The sequence below is a fragment of the Mustela nigripes genome, chromosome 5 (assembly GCF_022355385.1).
Source record: "Mustela nigripes isolate SB6536 chromosome 5, MUSNIG.SB6536, whole genome shotgun sequence".
Taxonomy (NCBI): Eukaryota; Metazoa; Chordata; class Mammalia; order Carnivora; family Mustelidae; genus Mustela; species Mustela nigripes.
In genome coordinates, this window is record NC_081561.1 from 39,019,329 (window position 1) to 39,036,670 (window position 17,342).

The 17,342-nt window shown below is 37.7% G+C and overlaps 1 protein-coding gene across 3 annotated transcripts in view; it reads right to left on the bottom strand.

The window, feature by feature from the left end:
* Positions 1-17,342, bottom strand: part of ADGRB3 (adhesion G protein-coupled receptor B3) — a 726,796-nt gene that overhangs the window by 18,092 nt on the left and 691,362 nt on the right. For all 3 annotated transcript variants that reach the window (XM_059400179.1, XM_059400180.1, XM_059400178.1), the window contains one exon: positions 6,553-6,588. In XM_059400179.1, coding sequence (XP_059256162.1) covers positions 6,553-6,588 — 36 coding nt within the window. The remainder of the gene's footprint in view (positions 1-6,552; positions 6,589-17,342) is intronic.

The following is a 17,342-nucleotide window of genomic DNA, read 5'->3' on the forward strand; positions in this document are numbered from 1 at the left end:
CTATACTGGTCTCTGCCCCAACGCAGACATACTGTTTGATAACTTTTTATTAAAGCAAACTGGACTAATTTCAATGTTAAACCATCCTTTACAAAATAATTTATCAAATGCCTACTATTGTGAAAATGAATATAAAGAATCCTCATTCAAAATGGAGGAATCCATGAAGGGAGAGCTCTCATGCACTTCCACTCATCACAGTCTGCATAACCAGTAGGAAAAAGAAAGATTTTCTCTCAGCCTGGCAGCAGCAAGCTGCCTGCAGGCAATGAGAAGCTGCCACCACTTTGAACTCCTTTTTGCCTCCAATGAAATTTTGTTCAAAACAACCCCTTGCAACTTCCTCCTTTCCTCTACAAAAGGATGCTGTCCCTCTTTGTTATCTGGACTTGCTTACTGTTTGCCATAGTTTGCATGTGCCAAATTGCAGTTCCCCCGTTATTCCCAAATAAACTCATTTACTGCTCAGTAATACTTGTTATTTGATTTTGAAGGTTGACATTATATGGTGTCAGAAGTGGGACCTGAAGGTGATGAACCTAGATGAACTAACAACCCCAGGCATTGTGTAGGGTAGTCACTTCAGCCTTGTGCACCCTCTGTGAGTTATCTTTTTTCCTTTTGGCAAGGTAAGCCTCTTTTCAGAGTTAAGCTTCTTCCGTTTGGTTGAGCTCTCTGACTTTATTCTTGAAGGCATCAGCCTTTTGGTGACTGCTCATTTTGTTTGCTGTGCCTCTGGTTTTAAAGTATGGGATTCACAATCCTCTAAATTCTTTACAAAGGACCCTCCTTCTGGGACCCTGACCAGTTTTGTTTTCAAAACTATGGCCCTTCATGCACTTTCTTAACCAAATGGACCAACTCAACTGAAGATAATATAGAATTCCGATGGTCACTGTGGAAAACTTTTGACCTCCCAAACTTGTTTTTCTCAGAACCAAATTGGAAGACCACAGTTCTAAAATTAAACAGACTGAATAGGAAGCCTGTTTTAGTTGGTACCTGGAGTCTTCCAAATGTATCTAAGACTCTAAAATCACCTCTTTGCAAAATCAGGTTTTTAATTACCCAACACACAAACAATTCAAAGTCGACAAAAGGGGCTCTGGGGCCACTTTTCCCCTTCCCTGTCCTCTTTGCCTTCATGACCAACTTCTTCTTTCCCTTCTGCACCACCCCCACCTCTTGTATACCCCCGGGACTTCCTCATCTACCAAACTATGGACCATAATTAAAGAACTTATTAAACCCAGAGAAGATCCTCAAGTTTTTATAAATGGATTACCTACTGAGATTAGTAAATTAAAACAACAACAACAACAAACAAACAAACAAAACCCTGCTGGTGTCTTCTGGGGTCCTTTTTTGCATCTGTGTGTGTGTCTATGAATGTCTATGTATGTCTACTATAGATATGGTATTTTTCTACTTCTGGGTAACTTGCCAAAGTTAATTTATGAAAGGAGTTCTATGTAATTGGCTTGAAAATGAAGCATTTATAAATTAAGTTCTCAGAAATATTAATAGATACTCACTCAAATATTTTTCAGGTTCACATGATTTGGGAAAATATTTGATCTAAAAGTTAGTTTAAGATTGTTGGGTCAATGAAAATGAGCCAACATTATAGAGTTCTCAGCATTAAATATAAAACTTTTGTTCTAGTGAGGTTTATTAAAGTACAATAAATTCATGTTATTTCTTTTACAAAATTTGTGAGCAAGAAAATAGCTTGGGCTGATGGCTAGTTGTCTAATGCCTACTTGTGATCTCTGTCTGACAAATAAAATTCTTAAAAAAAAAGGATAATAAACTGAACTGGGTAAGAATTTCTCAAACGAATGTAAAAACTAAATTCAGGCGTAGTAAGAATAACATGGTATTGAATGAATGGAGGAAGATGATTATAATTTTTATGACATCTAGTTTTCAAACATTACTGGTCCTTTAATATTTTGCTTGCTACATTAAAAGGAGCCCTTTTACTCCTTTCTTTCAAGCTATCTGTGAAATACAGCAGTTTGGTAAAATATATCTTTGTAAACAAGGATGAAAAATTTACTTTTTCTCCCTACCTGATCCCTCCAGAATTTCAAAACTCTTGAGGATTTTTCACGTGGCAATATAGTTATTTACATAAATTCAGTGAGAATCTGTTCTCCTTGTAATAACAATTGGAAATATTGGCTACTTTACCAAGGTTCTGGATTATTTTGAGAGAGATGTGCATAGACTCAGATTTGACAGGACAGGTTTTAAGAAATTAAGGCTACTTTATGGAGCCAATAAAGCTCCTCAGAAAAATCAACTTGGCACCTTGCTTAAAGGTTCTAGTCTTTTTTTTTTTTTTTTTTCTTCTGCTTTTTGGATTTACTGAATGACTGCAGTTCTTTTTTTTTTTTTTTTAAATTTTTAAAGATCTTATTTATTTATTTATCAGAGGGAGAGCACAAGAAGGCTGGGTGGCTGGCAGAGGCAGAGAGAGAAACAGGCTTCTCATTGAGCAAGGAGCCCAATGTGGGACTCGATCCCAGGACTCTGGGATCATGACCTGAGCCAAAGGCAGTGGCTTAACCAACTGAGCCACCCAGGCATCCCTCTAGCAAAGCAGTCTTAAAAAGAGCTTATATGGCCAATCACTATTCTCGCTATACTTGTGTAAGTACTCAGGCCAAGTTTAAGGCACACAAATTAGTTTTACTGTGATTATCTTTGATAAATATCAGGGTAAGTATAGAGAGAAAAATTATGTTTGAACTTCTCTCTATATTAGATTCTAATCCTATATTAAACTGTAGTAGATCCTGAATTCTTCTGTTTTTCTCAAATATCTGTCTACCACTCTCCAACCTAATGTTTCCAATTTTTTCCCATGCTTTTGATTTGGAACAAAGACTGCCCCTGAACCTCTTTCAAAGGAACTATACCAGCTCCTCCTTGTCACCCAAATGACAGCCAGACTTCAGGGGTTTGAATTTTGGACATACGTCCCATAGCTAAAGATGGCTGCACCTGACATCCTGTCTTGTATAAACCCTGGAGATTTTTCAATCAATGGTAAAGAAGTAGCAGACATCAAGGCAGACTACTTCCACTCAAGACACCACATCAAGACTTCATACTTTAAACATAAAGGTCTTTCCCTCCTTCTTTCCTTTACCTTGGCATTGGCCTAGAAAAATAAATCCATCACCTCCCAGGCTGTGGCTAAGGGGGATAAACTCTGGAATTTAAAATGTTTTTTATTGTTTTGTCTTTTTTCAGGCAAAAAACCTAACTGATTCCTGATATCTCATCTATTTATAGCTCATTACTTTCAGGTTTGGGCTTTGCATGTAGGATTATATATACAAACTAGATTTATTAGAGAGAGAGAGGACAAACGCAGGAGGAGGGAGAGGAACAAGCCGACTCCACAATGAGCATGGAGCCGGATATGGGCTCGTTCTCATAAACCTGAGATCATGACCTGAGCCAAGAAAAAACAAGAGTGGGATGCTTAACCAACTGAGCCACCCAGATGCCCCCATAAACTAGATTTATTATTCTGCCTCTCTCGTGTTGTATAATCATTTAAAAATTCTGTGCCTGGGGGCACCTGGGTGGTTCAGTGGGTTAAAGCCTCTGCCTTCGGCTCAGGTCATGATCCCAGGGTTCTGGGATTGAGTCCCACATCAGGCTCTCTGCTCAGCAGGGAGCCTGCTTCCCTTCCTCTCTCTGCCTGCCTCTCTGCCTACTTGTGGTCTCTCTCTCTCTGTGTCAAATAAATAAATTAAAAAAAAAAATTCTGTGCCTATTGTCTGTCAAACATCTGCAGAAATAACCTATCCAATAGGGTGATGCTGTCTCAACCTTTCAAGATGATCTCTAATGCTTACACCCTCTTTAAGATATAGTCTTTAAGTGGGAAATGCCTGAGAGTTCTCCTTTCTATCCCTTGTTACTCAAATGTGGCCTTAAATGGTTTCCAATAACCATGTTCTTTCCTTGCACAGTGGGACATGACAACCAGGAAAGGTCCTTCCCGGCACCAAGGGACAAAAATCACTAAATACAGGAAACCTGACTCTTGATGGGCAATGCTTTCAAGGAATGTTTAAAACAGTACCTCCCAACTTCCTTTTTTCTTTTCCAGGCTTGCATGTCCTGAATTGCAATTCCCAAATTAACTCATTTGCTGCATGATAACCTTTGTTTCTAATTTGTTCAATTTTTGAGGTTGACACTAAATACTCGATCTCTGCTTGGAGCGGAGAATGCAAATCCAGTAAGGAGACAGAAGGGGAATAGAAGGATATCACTATAGTATTTTCTGTATACTTTCCCAAAAGAACTGATATTACATCATTTTGACTAGACAACACTTTGCTCTATTTATTCCTAAAAACGCAGTATTTTCTTGGAGATTGGCAACATGAAAGGACTTCTCCCCAGGTATAACATTTACTGGCCAATGTTTTATGGATGTACGAGTCGAGAGAATATTGTTATTGTGTATAGACTTTGGGGAATGTCTTTGGCCCAAAGGGAAGATATCTTCAGGAACCTAGGAGATGAATCTGCTTGTCAGTGGCAAAATGCCTACTTTGGCTACTGTGTGGTAAAGCTTATGGGATGGGAACTGGGGGACTAGCAAGTAGTTTGATATAAACAAAATTTATCCAGCCTGATTTAAAGGAGAGGGAGGCAACTCTGACTCTTCTCCAAGGACCATCCACAAAGTACAAATATATCATATTAAAATTTATCATGTAAAACTGGCAGTAATTTTTCTGAGCACCATCTCTAAGGTATCTGCCACATACCTACAGCTGCACACAGACTCAGGGGAGTGCTACTAAAAAGTTTGTAAAGAAAATGTAATATCTCAAAGTGTCCCCTGCTCCCAATTCTATACTTCTAGCAATCATGAGATAACTAGAGTAAAGAGCTAACTACCCAGGCTTGTTGTGTTGCAACATCTTTCCATTATCAGTCAATATTTTGGCAACACCATGGTTATATGTTGGGATACTAAGCAGTGGGGGAAAAGCATCTGATTAAGGAATCTGCTACCAGTCTATATAAAGAACACATGAAAAAGGAATAGTTTTTCTAATGCTCCAAGTGACCCAATATAATTAGATTTCTTTTCAGAGCTTATGATCACATATCTTTGGTTGGTTGCATTGAGACCTAATTTTAGATCTAGGTTTTTACTATATTTTGTCCCTAATACCTCGTGGATTAATTACCACCTCCTTTTCTTTGTACTAATACAACTTACTGTTTTTAGGACATAAAAGTAAATACACAATGATCCTCTATTTTTGGGTAACCTAAAGAATACAAAACAAATTATTTGTCCCTTACAATGCAGTAAAAAGTGAAAAAAATATATTGACGAATGATTTTTCTTTGTACCCTAAAACTTAGAATAGAATGAAGTTTTTATCCCATGTCAGGTTGCTACAACTGAGATGCATCAGTAGGAAATTTTGCCACATAATCATGGAGGTCAGATTCTTTATTGTTACTTTGTTTCTTGTACTCTGAAGCTTTACTAAAAAAGGCCAATTCTCCTTAGGATAAAATCAAAGTGTGTTCACCAATGCAGTAAATAAAAAGTTAAGTCTCACTTTTGATACCTGATGTACATTGCTGAGCTACAACATTCATCTACAACATTCATACAGAAAATGATTGATTTAGGAGCTTCTGTATACTAAAAGGTTTCCATAATTTTAGGAATATCAACTAAAATTAACAAGTTCTATGTAAGCGTCAAACAGTACAAATATGCTAGAGACATTTATAATGTATTATATCCAATTATGTCGGCGGGCTGTGAATCATATCCAATTATCAAGATGCATAAGTGCCTTTTATGTGACACTCAAACATCATTAATTTTGTGCTTAGCATAAGCTGCTCAAATGGTATGATTTCAGTAATTTCTAGCATCGATATTACAACATCAATATAAATTCAATGCAAATTGGAAAATGAACATCTTCATCTTGTTTATATCTGTGAAAAGGTATTTAAAAACACAGGAGCACGCTGAACCAACACTTGCTATTGAAAAAAAGAATCTGGAATGTATCACAGAGAACCTAAATAATAGGAATCAGTACACAAGGCAATTCCGGAGAAAGCCTAGCTAACCAGCCAAAGCATTCTCAGAGGCTCTCTTTTCAGGTAGTTACTGAAGTAAAACCAATATAATTGCTGTAAATGTGAGAAATGAACAAAACAACATTCTTACCTCACAACAAACTGGATTGATCAAATTCAGTCCTTACCACAAATTGCCCATTTGTCTTAGTATTTATAAAATGGATTCCTTGTTTGGAATATCTCAGTTTAGCATACATCTAAGTCAATTAGAAGTTAAAATGTTTTTATACAAGTAGTTTTACAGAATGAACTCTAATAAAAAATGTTTGACTTCTCATTTAATTTTTAAAAAAGTAGAGCTCCTACATACGGCAGAGTAATATGTTTAAGTAATTATATGTCAATCTTGAATTCAAGCAATTAAAATTATTTTAAAAATCCATAGAAACTTACCTCAAAGTCAAGGTCTGAATATCGTGATTTTCTTCTCTGTAAGATTTTTTTAAAAAGAAGAAAAACCAATATAAAGTTATGTTTAGTCATTCAAATAAAATGAAAATTATTTTCAATAAAATGTCCTGCACATCTTTATATTACAAGTTTTCCTTCACAGAAGAGTATGTTGAAATTTTTATGATTTCATCTCTTTCATCCAAATGATTTCATTCTTATTTTGAACTTCCTTTAAAATGGAAGAATATAAAAATACAGAGTACTTCTCATCTTGACCTCTTAACTCTAATTTTTCAGTAGGAATTTTTTAATATAAATTCACACAAAACATTCAATCTTGAAGGAGACTTTACGTCTGTCATAGCAAAGCTATGTTTTTTACTTTCGAGACACAAAGGATTAAAAGCTATGTACAAAAAAAATCATCTAGTCCTCTCAAGACTTCTGGTAGCCTATCTCCAGGTTTCATTTCTACCAAAATCTCTCTGGCCCTCTGAGTCCTAAAGTTCTATATGTCTCAACCACAGATTTTTTAGTTTTTGACAATTCTCCATGATAGGAAATTCCTAACTGCTAGTTCTTAGAAGCAGAAGTATTCTAATTTAATAAAAAAAATAATGATGATTGTCCAACCCTAGAGAAACATAAATGTACATGTCAATATCTCAGTGTTCCTCTATGCCTCTGACTCTGTTAAGCAGCTCTTAATGCTAGTTACAGATCAACAGGTATTAATAAAATAATTAGTCAATAAGCCTGATAAATCAGGAAATATTACTTGAATAAAATTAAAGTGACTGAATATTAGTGTAGGAAAGGTACAGTTAGCATATACTCAGAGGGATTTGATATTGAAGGAGATATCTGGTAAATGTAGAAAGCGTCTCCCAAATTTTTAGAGAGCAAAACAAGTTTCCAATATGAGGCTTTTTTTTTTTAAATTTGGATTTTTGGGGAGGAAGTGGGGGTGAAACAAAAAATAAATATTAAAAACAAGTAATATTTAGGCAGTTGAATATCATGTAAACCTTTAGACAAACTTTTTAAAATTTTTCTTTCACTTTTATCCCAAAACTTACCTTAAGTTCAAAAACCTATCAGGAAATCCTACCCATGATAGTTGATTCTTGTAACTGCTAAATAGCAGAGACAGACAGGCACTAACATAGTTTATTGAAAAACCTGTCTACATTTTTGCAGCTAGAGTTACAACATCACTGTAGAACCAGAGCCTCCCTATGTAACCAACTCCCCAAAGCATGCTTTACTAGATAGAAGGGGATATTCTAAAAGAAAGGTTTAAAAAAAAAAAAAGCCTAAAAGTTTTTAAATTTATTTGATTTTGGTGGAGCTGGATTATAGAATCCAGGTTTCAAGTATGATGATGGAGAGCACTAGGAAGGAGATGGCTTTATTAAGTGCAAATGGCACATTGATGTCACTTAGGTCCTTGTCTCCAGAATCACTGTAGCCTAGCTGTGGTGACATCCCAGAAGGAGAAAAGTGTGTAGCAAAGTGTTTAACCCAGGCCTCCTTTGCCATCTCCTGCCACTATTGTTCACTAACAGTGTTTTATAGAAAAAAAAAAAAAAAAAAAAGCAGGCTGCAATGTAGCACATCACACTTTGCTGCTGTATGCTAGACTGAATGTCAGTGTTTCCATTCTGGTCTTGAATGCTTTGCCTTCTTGGCACTGTGACTCAGCAGGACGTTTTTGTAACTATACATTAAGCAAAATTCTTTCCTTAATACAGCAAAATGCAAACATGGGAGCATTTTAAGCCGTTATTATAGAACATTAATCATGAGCTCTGCGTTCCACTTGAAAATTAAATGGTGAGATCCTATGGAAAAGGGTCCGCTAGCCAGCAAGTAAGAGGCCCTTCTGCTGCACTCATTGAGGGGTTCTCTGTTGCCAACGGTCATAACAACTGTACCTTGCTCTGTTTCTGAATGCAAAGCTGTGTAGCCTAAGAACTGGAAATGCTGATAGACACATGTTACCACAGGCCCCATATTTTAGGAACAAGAACAGGAGATGGGAATCTAGAAGAACACTGGAAAGAGGTTCTGCTTCTGACAGCTGATGTCACCTATGCACCTATGTTGATATAAAATATGAAAAAGAAAATGGATATATTTTTATAAATACATTTCTATTTTTAAAAAAAATATTTTATTTATTTATTTGACAGACAGAGATCCCAAGTAGGCAGAGAGGCAGGCAGAGGGAGAGGAAAGGAAGCAGGCTCCCCACCGAGCAGAGAGCCCAATGCGGGGCTCAATCCCAGGACCCTGAGATCATGATCTGAGCCAAAGGCGGAGGCTTTAACTCACTGAGCCACCCAGGCACCCCCCATTTCTCTCTTTTCTATCTAATTTTGTGAAAATTAAATTCTAACATAAAGGTATATCATAACCAGCTGCCTTGAAGGATTAGAACAAGAAATAAACAAATGAAGCACACAGATTTCAATCAAAAGAGCTTAAAGATGGTGGTAGTGGGGATAAGCAGTGAAGACTTAAAAATTAGAGAATGTGAAAAATGTGGCAGATTTTCAGAGCCCCTGGGAGGTTGAAATTTGTGTCCTATTATTCATATGCCCACAATACTGACCAAGTATACCAACCTTTCATAGTTTATAAAGTGCTTTCACATTTGCTACCTGCCCTGTGGGATGGTCAGGAAAGTATAATTTTTTAGTATCTATTCTATGAATTAGGGACACTGAGGACCAGTGGAGTTAAAATAACTTGTCCACTTAAAAACTGGGTAGTAAGCAAATGAGCTGGGATTCACACTCAGGTCTTCTGACTCTAACCCCTGGGTTTTATCCACTATCTCTCAACTACTTGCTCAGGGGTAAAAGAGGTAATATTTTGTAGCTAAGGTGCCTGTGATAATTTGTTGATTGTTACTAGAGCTCAGCAAGAGTAACAATGGAGGACCCAATCAATCCAAGGCTGACAGCAGTGGGACCGAGATGTTTTTTAGCCATAAAGTAAGTTCAAGTAGATTAACTTTCACTTGTCAATTATATTTAAAAGAGAGAAAAAAAAAAAAGCATTCAACATGTTACTTCTTGAGAGAAAATCTAATGGCAATATAAAAGAATTGTGTTAACTACAATAACTTAAAAACCATTTGAACATGGGATACTATATAAGCAATCATACAATAACACATAATAGCTGACCTCCACTTCCATGATGTGCCTCCCATTGCAAAATCAAGTTTATCTTAAAGAGGATTCTGGCACTGGGAAACCATGTTGTCACAAGAACCAGAGTGTTCAGTTCTGTTATCCTTGGTATACATGCAATAAGCTGGAAAGTCTTTCAAAAAGTACTCAAGTTCATGGCAACTGTGACTGACTGACGTTTATTCAAATGTCCCTCTGAGTTTGCTGGGAAGTTATTGTAAGGTACAAAAGTGGTTAGAAAAGGTGGTTATACATTTAAAAAATGAAAATCTAGGGGCCTGGGTGGCCCAGTGGGTTAAACCTCTGCCTTCAGCTCAGGTCATGATCTCGGGGTCCTGGGATCAAGCCCTGCGTCAGGCTCTCTGCTCAGTGGGGAGCCTGCTTCTTCCTCTCTCTCTACCTGCCTCTCTGCCTACTTGTGATCTCTCTCAAATAAATAAAATCTTTAAAAAAATGAAAATCTATTATGAAAAGTGATCAAGTCATAACAATTTTTTCTGATAAAGTTGACAGCTGAAGGACTGCTGCATATAAATTTAAAATAAGCCAGGGTGGTGTTAAAATACTTTTATGAAGACACAGATTCCCTCTGTCTCAGTTTCCTCAACTTCTCAAATAACTTAATACAAAGAATCTTTTTCGTCATAGTAGGGGATACAAAAATCTTTTCAGGTCTTCTATGTGGTTTCCTTTTCCTAATTTTCCACTTAGAACTCCTTGTAACTTGTATTCTATCCCTAACACTTCATTCAAATTCTTCTAGTTAAAAGTCTCAGATGAGCTCCACCTGGTCAATTTCCAAGGTCAATTTTCTGTCCTTAGCTTGCTGGACTCTCAGAAGCTTTTGAAATTTAATCACTTCCCCAATAAAACACATGATCTTAGCTTTTCCTTTTCCTCTTCCTATTTGCTGTGACTCATTCTCAAGTCACCTTTCATTTTCCCCATCTCTCACGCTGCATATCAAATTCACCAGCAAGTGGTGTCTGTTCCACCTCTGAAATCTCTCTTGATCCGTCCACTCTTCTCCATCTTCACTATCATGTCTGTGGTCAAAGGCATTCTCCTGTCCTGTCTGGATAACTTCAGTAGCTCCCTAACTGTCCTCCAGATTTCTGCTCTATCCCCTCTGCTAATACCACTGAATCCTAGTCTTTCCCTCCAAAACCATGGATAGATGGATGGATGGATGGATGGATGGATGGATGGATAGAGAAATCATGCCCATCTTTCACTTAACAGTCCTTGTTTGCTTCAATTGTTTTACAAGGCTCTCCAAAATCTGGCTTTTTCTTCCTATGCCAATGACATCTTAAGGAGCTCACCCGCTGTTATACAGGACTTCTGATCCTCTGCAAAGTATTCCAAACTCCTTCCTATCTCTGTATTACAGTTTCTTTTCCCTAAAACATCCCCGCAACCTCCAGACAGAGCCTCCTAAGCCATATTCCTTCTTAACTTCACTTCATACAGCACTTTGGGAGTCGTCGACCCCCTTATCAAGTCTCTCCCTCACATTCCATGGTCCCGACCCAGCCCAGTACACTCTTACAGATTGTTTATTTGTTACCAGTTAATTATTTCTCTCTTCCATACGGCTTATTCACCACAGGGATAGGATCCACATCTCTTGATCACATTTATATCCCTAGCATCTACCACAGGGCCTGGCCCAATAATTCACAAAATTATTGATGAATCATTGGAGGAGGTACACGACAGCAGCTAAACAAGTCCAAAATGTGACTCATTTCTTGCTTTTGTTTTGTTGCTGTTTTTCTCATTCTTTGGGAGAATATGGATAAGCAGGCAGACTAAATACACAAAGAAAACCATTATGAATGGATTAACTGACAGCCAATTAAAAGACAATTGAGGGGAATGCAGGCTTATCACTAATGGAAGGGAAAAAAGTCCAGGATGATTTAAGAGTAAAAAAGCACAAGAGTATGAGGCCACACAGAGGAATACTTAGCAAGTATAGGCACTGAGGCATCTCTCCATATCTAAATCCTCTAGAATAATGAATAGTTTCTCAGAGGGAATAATTCATTGTTTGTGTCACTTCAAATTAAACTGGACCAGACACTAGAAAATTCACTGCAAGGAATAAATTGCAGTGATTAATAAATGGCAATATGACTGCCGTTACAAGTTTTATTATGGAGTGAGCCATGAACATACTCAAGGAGAAATCTTTGATACCAAATCCATTCAAAATATCTGTGAAAATAAAACCTAAGGATAATTAATTTTGAAAAATGACTTTTATTTCAGCTAATTTTGTTTGCATGCCTTCATAAAAGACAAAATTCCCTAACCTAGGAGCAAAAACAAAACAGTTAAGAAGGGGGCGTCTGGGTGGCTCAGTCGTTAATCCTCAGCTCGGGTCATGATTCCAGTGTCCTGGGATTGAGCCCCACATCAGGGTCCCTGCTCCCCAGGAAGCCTGCTTCTCCCTCTCCCGCTTCCCCAGCTTGTGTTCCCTCTCCCTTTGTCTCTCTCTGTCAAATAAGTAAATAAAATCTTAAAAAAAAAAAAAAACACCACACACACAGTAAAGAAGGGCAAGCCTTCCTTTCAGCACAGCTATGTGAGAAAAAAAAATGTTAGAAAAAGTATCTTCTGTTCAAAGGTCAGTTTTATAATGGTATCTGTTAGTGACAGTCTCCCAGCTCCCAAGTGAGGCCGTAATATTTTGTCTAAAGCCGTAAATATTGATTTAATATAGCATTCAAGCTTCTTCACAGAAATTCAAGATATAATGGTAATGAAATAATAACACAACCTTACATCTGAAATGCTTCTTACAAGTTTCAAAGGGTTTGCACATCATTATCTAATTTGATCCTCACAAGAGCTTTATGGGAGGCAACTGTAATATGACATTATAGCTAACATGTTTTACCTTTAAAACCCATTATGGTGAGAGCTCTGTAATCCATGTCCAGATAAACTGGAGTATAAAAAGGGAGCCTAGAATGGCATCCCTTTCTACCCATATATAAATTGAGGGAGACTTACCCGACAACGTTTTCAGATATATTGTTAAGTTTATACTGAAATGGTCTGAAAAGCTGGAGTAGCAGAACTTTCTGGTCTTGATAAAATCATGTAATCTAACTCTGATTACTCATTAAGGGTTTCCTCAGGAATAAGAAAAATTAAGACACAATTTGTCAGGAGAGTAAGAGGAACCATTCATGTATTTCATCTGAGCAAAGTGTTTCATAAGAATTCTAGTGATAGTGGAGCTGAGAAGCTACACATACAAGATCACAGGTAACCCAGAGATTAGCCAAAGTGAATATGCCTCCAGGCTGGACAAAAGGAGATGGCACTCTCAACTAGGCTGAGGGGCTGAGGCCCCTGGCCAAAGCCAGAAACGTTAAGAAACTGTAGCTCAAGCACAAGATGGTGTCCAAAGCAGAATGGATGAGAAAGGGAGAAATATCCTGGGATTCTCTCTTCTGCCTGCCTCCAATCTCTCCCCGGCGCCCCCTAGTGGCCAATCTCTCCCAGCCAGAAGCCCCGGAACCTGCCCTGGCCCTCAGTGACACTGGTGAAAAGGGTGCAGAATGGACTGTGTGCCAAACAGGCCCAGGACATTCGTACAAACTGGGAAGATTTCTGAGTAAGGAAGTGTTTATTATTTAAATCTAACAGCTACAGGCTGTGGAATAAATACCACTGCTCCAAAGATTCAAAGTAAATTCTGACCTTACAATGACATTACCTAGAATCTTTAAAAAAATAAATAGAACCACAGCCCAAAATGTAAACTACATTTCATAGGCCTCAAAATGGCTTAAGAACTATATGATACCTTAATCTTTTTCCCACGTGCTCCATAGCACGTAGTGGTTACTTGCTTTATATAAACACCGAATATCAACACATTCTTTTCATTAATTGAAGGTGAATGACTTGAGTACTGGAGACAGTTTCATTTTTCTTTTTTTTTAAATTGTTTTAAACACATTTATTTGTTTATTTTAGAGGGGGGCAGAAGGAAAGGGAGAGGGAATCCCAAGCAGACACTCTGCTGAGCACGGAGCCCAATGTGAGGTTCGATCTCATGACCCCAAGATCGGGACCTGGGCCAAAATCAAGAGTCAGATCCTTAACTGACTGAGCCACCCAGACAGCCCTGACAGCTTAATTCTTCTTGACCTTAAACTGCTTAGAGGACATTGAGGACTGGAGCCAAGGTGAGGATTTCTACTATATTCAAATCGCAATTATCCCATAGTTGTGGAAACTAAATCTTTCAGACACTAAAATTTTCAGAATTGCTCATCAAGCCCCTTCTGAGAATGTATACAGTTTGGAAGATGGAAGATAACACACTGTAAGAAAAAAGAAGGTACTATGAGGCAGGGAGACAATCTGGATAAGCTCTTACACAAGAAACTTCATGCATTCATCAAACTATTTTATACTCAGGAATTGGGAGTTCGTTAAACAAACTCCCCTGGAGGCTAGAGCCTTTTCTGCTGGCACTGCCTTCAGGCCTGGGGGGCCTCTGTCCTTTTCTGTTGCCTCCTGCTTATTTGAATAAACACTTCTACACACTGACCCACTCTGGCTTTCATTTTCTCCCCCTTAAATCGTGTTTCTCCTTGCCTTCTCTTCTCCTTACGTACACCACATTCTGTGCTACAACTGGTAGCTTTCATCTCCCCCTCCTTCTTCCCCCAACCCCTCTTCCCACCGTGGCAGTTTGTGAATCTCCATTCCTCTGGAGGAAACTTCCTGAAATCACATGAACATCGTTTTTATAATACTCTTGAAAGGATCCTAAGGCACCTGGCCATCCTCTGCTGCTGCAGCTTTTCAGGCTGGGAGCCCCCATGGCTGTGATCGTCCTTCTCACTCAGAGCTGGAGTCAACTCAAACGGATCCATGGTTTGGGCCTCATGTCATCTACATATTCACCCACTTGCATCTTCACATTGTCGTCTTTTTTTTTTTTTTTTTTTTAGTTTTTAATTTTCAGCACAACAGTATTCCTTGTTTTTGCGCCACACCCAGTGCTCCATGCAATCTGTGCCCTCTCTAATACCCACCACCTGGTTTCCCCAATTCACATTTGTCTTCTAAAAGACTCCAGGCACCTCCTGGTTACTGTTGATCCCCTCTTTATGGAGATAGTCATCTTCTGGTTCTTTCTCTAATGTCAGGATATCATCTTCCTCACTGGTTGGCCCTGCAGATACAGTCTAGCAGAGCTGATAACTCAACCTGACAATGCACCGCTCTGCTCATCAGGAAAGCTGCACGGCCAGTTTTATCTTCACGGGCCAAGGTCCTATCTCCAAAATCTGTTAGCTATGTATACCTAAACTTTACTCCCGTCATGTCTTTATTCACCATAAGACCACGTGTCTGTCAAGGGTAAAAACAATCTTTAAATTGCTCTCCTGCTAATGTCCAGACACATTACTGTCACTTTTAGACAGCACAAAACTGATCAGGACAGAAAGATTCTTTTCCTAGATGTGCTATGCACTTGCTCTGTAACCTTGAATAAATGACTTTACTTCATGGATTATAACAACTTATCCATTGCACAGAGGTGTTGTGAAGATTAATTAATTCATGTTTTTAAGGTGATTTGAGGATCTGCTAATGAAAGATGCTATATAAATGCTAATTTTTATTATTCATTCCCACATCTATATATTCTCTTTCAGCTGTCTCCTAAAATGGTCACCATAAGCAATTACTATTAAACTCTTTCAAAGAATGAAAATGAGGAAGTGAATTTTCATTTTGAATCCTGAATTTCCTTCCTTTTTAAGATGTAAGCCTTATGATCTCTAAGTCATTTAAATGCAGATCTTTTGGCTGAATCACAGTTACATATGATGCTTATACTTAATAATAAGGATATGGAGATTTGGAAAAATTACAAACTGAACAGAGCAACACTTGGAAATTTAGTCTATTGTTCAAGCACACATGACCTGTACAACATTAAACCCAGAGACGTTTTTAGGCTTTTAGATGTAAAGCATTTTTATAATAAGATATTTTAATGCAATTCCATTCTAACCCCTTGAGCACATTTTAAAGAGCCCCTTTATAGAAAGGACTCATATGGTCATTACAATTTTCAAGTAGTACATCAGAATTATGATTACTTATGTTATATTATTACATGCACACTGACTGAAAATCCTTTTGAAATGTTTGTGATTTTGCATACATATTTGGTAGTTTGTGCTTATGTGAGTGCACTGGAGGTGACCTGCTAGTCTCCGGGATACACAAGTTAGAAAAAGAGAAATAGTAGCAAGTCTGCTAATTCAGAAGGACAGAACACTTTTGTCCCATGGTCGTGGGAGCTCCTACCCGTCTACAGTTAACTTGGCCTCACCACCCCTATGCTTTTGGTTGTAAGGGATGATCCTTTTCAGAAACCCTAGTTCGTTTAAGATTGATCTAGAATCTAGGGGTTCGATCCCATCCACTTTTCCATTTTCCCCATCTAGAAGTTCCTTGATCCAGTTGGGAAAAAAATCTCAAAATCACTCCACTCATCAAGTTACTCTAGTTTCACATGATCTCTTTTCCTGTTGACCTAGCAGAAGGAATGGCTTTGGGGGGAGAAGGGAGGGAAAATTATCTCTGTGCACTTCTGAACACAAGAACATACGATGATCAGCATATTTCTGATGAAAAGGGTAAGTGACAAGTTATAGTGTCTTTCTCTTAGTAGTATCTTATGAAATGACCCATCATATTAAAAACAATTGGCAATACGTGCAAGAGAGTACATGTATTGCATTGTATACTAAAATATGTTATATATCAGCAGTAGGTTTATAGCAAAATTTCAAGGTACAAGATATAAAAGTCACAGATAAAACTAACATGGTGCATATGAACAACAAAAAAGACACGTTCCTTAGGTCTTACTAGATTAATTGTAATATAAGATGAATGATATTGATAACAGTTGATTACTCTGTATTTCATTTTATGAGTTGAAAAGAAGCTGAGGAGAATTTGCTTTTATAGAAAAGCCATGTGGTTGGACCTCAGAGCCCTGATTCTTAATCTGATTAATGTACATCCCTCCCGAGAGCTCACAATTTAAGATAAAAAATTTTAGTGGTCATCATTCTACAAGAGTGGAGAGCAAAACACTTACTCTGAAAGATATCAATCTAACATAAAAATAGCATTTATAATCAGTGTAATGGAAGACTCCACAGAAACATTCCAATTTTTTTATTTTTAATGGATGCCCTCACACAGAAAATCCAGACTTTAGTTTAAGTTTGTAATGCCATCCATGAACTACTTTCACCACCAAAAGGATCTCTGGTACCTGAGAAACATCAGGAGGATCTTCTATTTTTTTCCTTTATGAGTGCTCTACTTGATTCCCATTATGAAAGAATTTTGATTCACATCCTTTTAAATATAGAGGGCTCCCCTTTCAAAACATGATCTTGAGAAAAAGCATTCTGATGTACTACTGGGAAAAAAAAATATGTCTAGAATCTTAACCCCAACATGCCAAAAATTTTTGTATGGTACATAACTGGAAAAGGTAATGTGACACTTCTCCCTCAA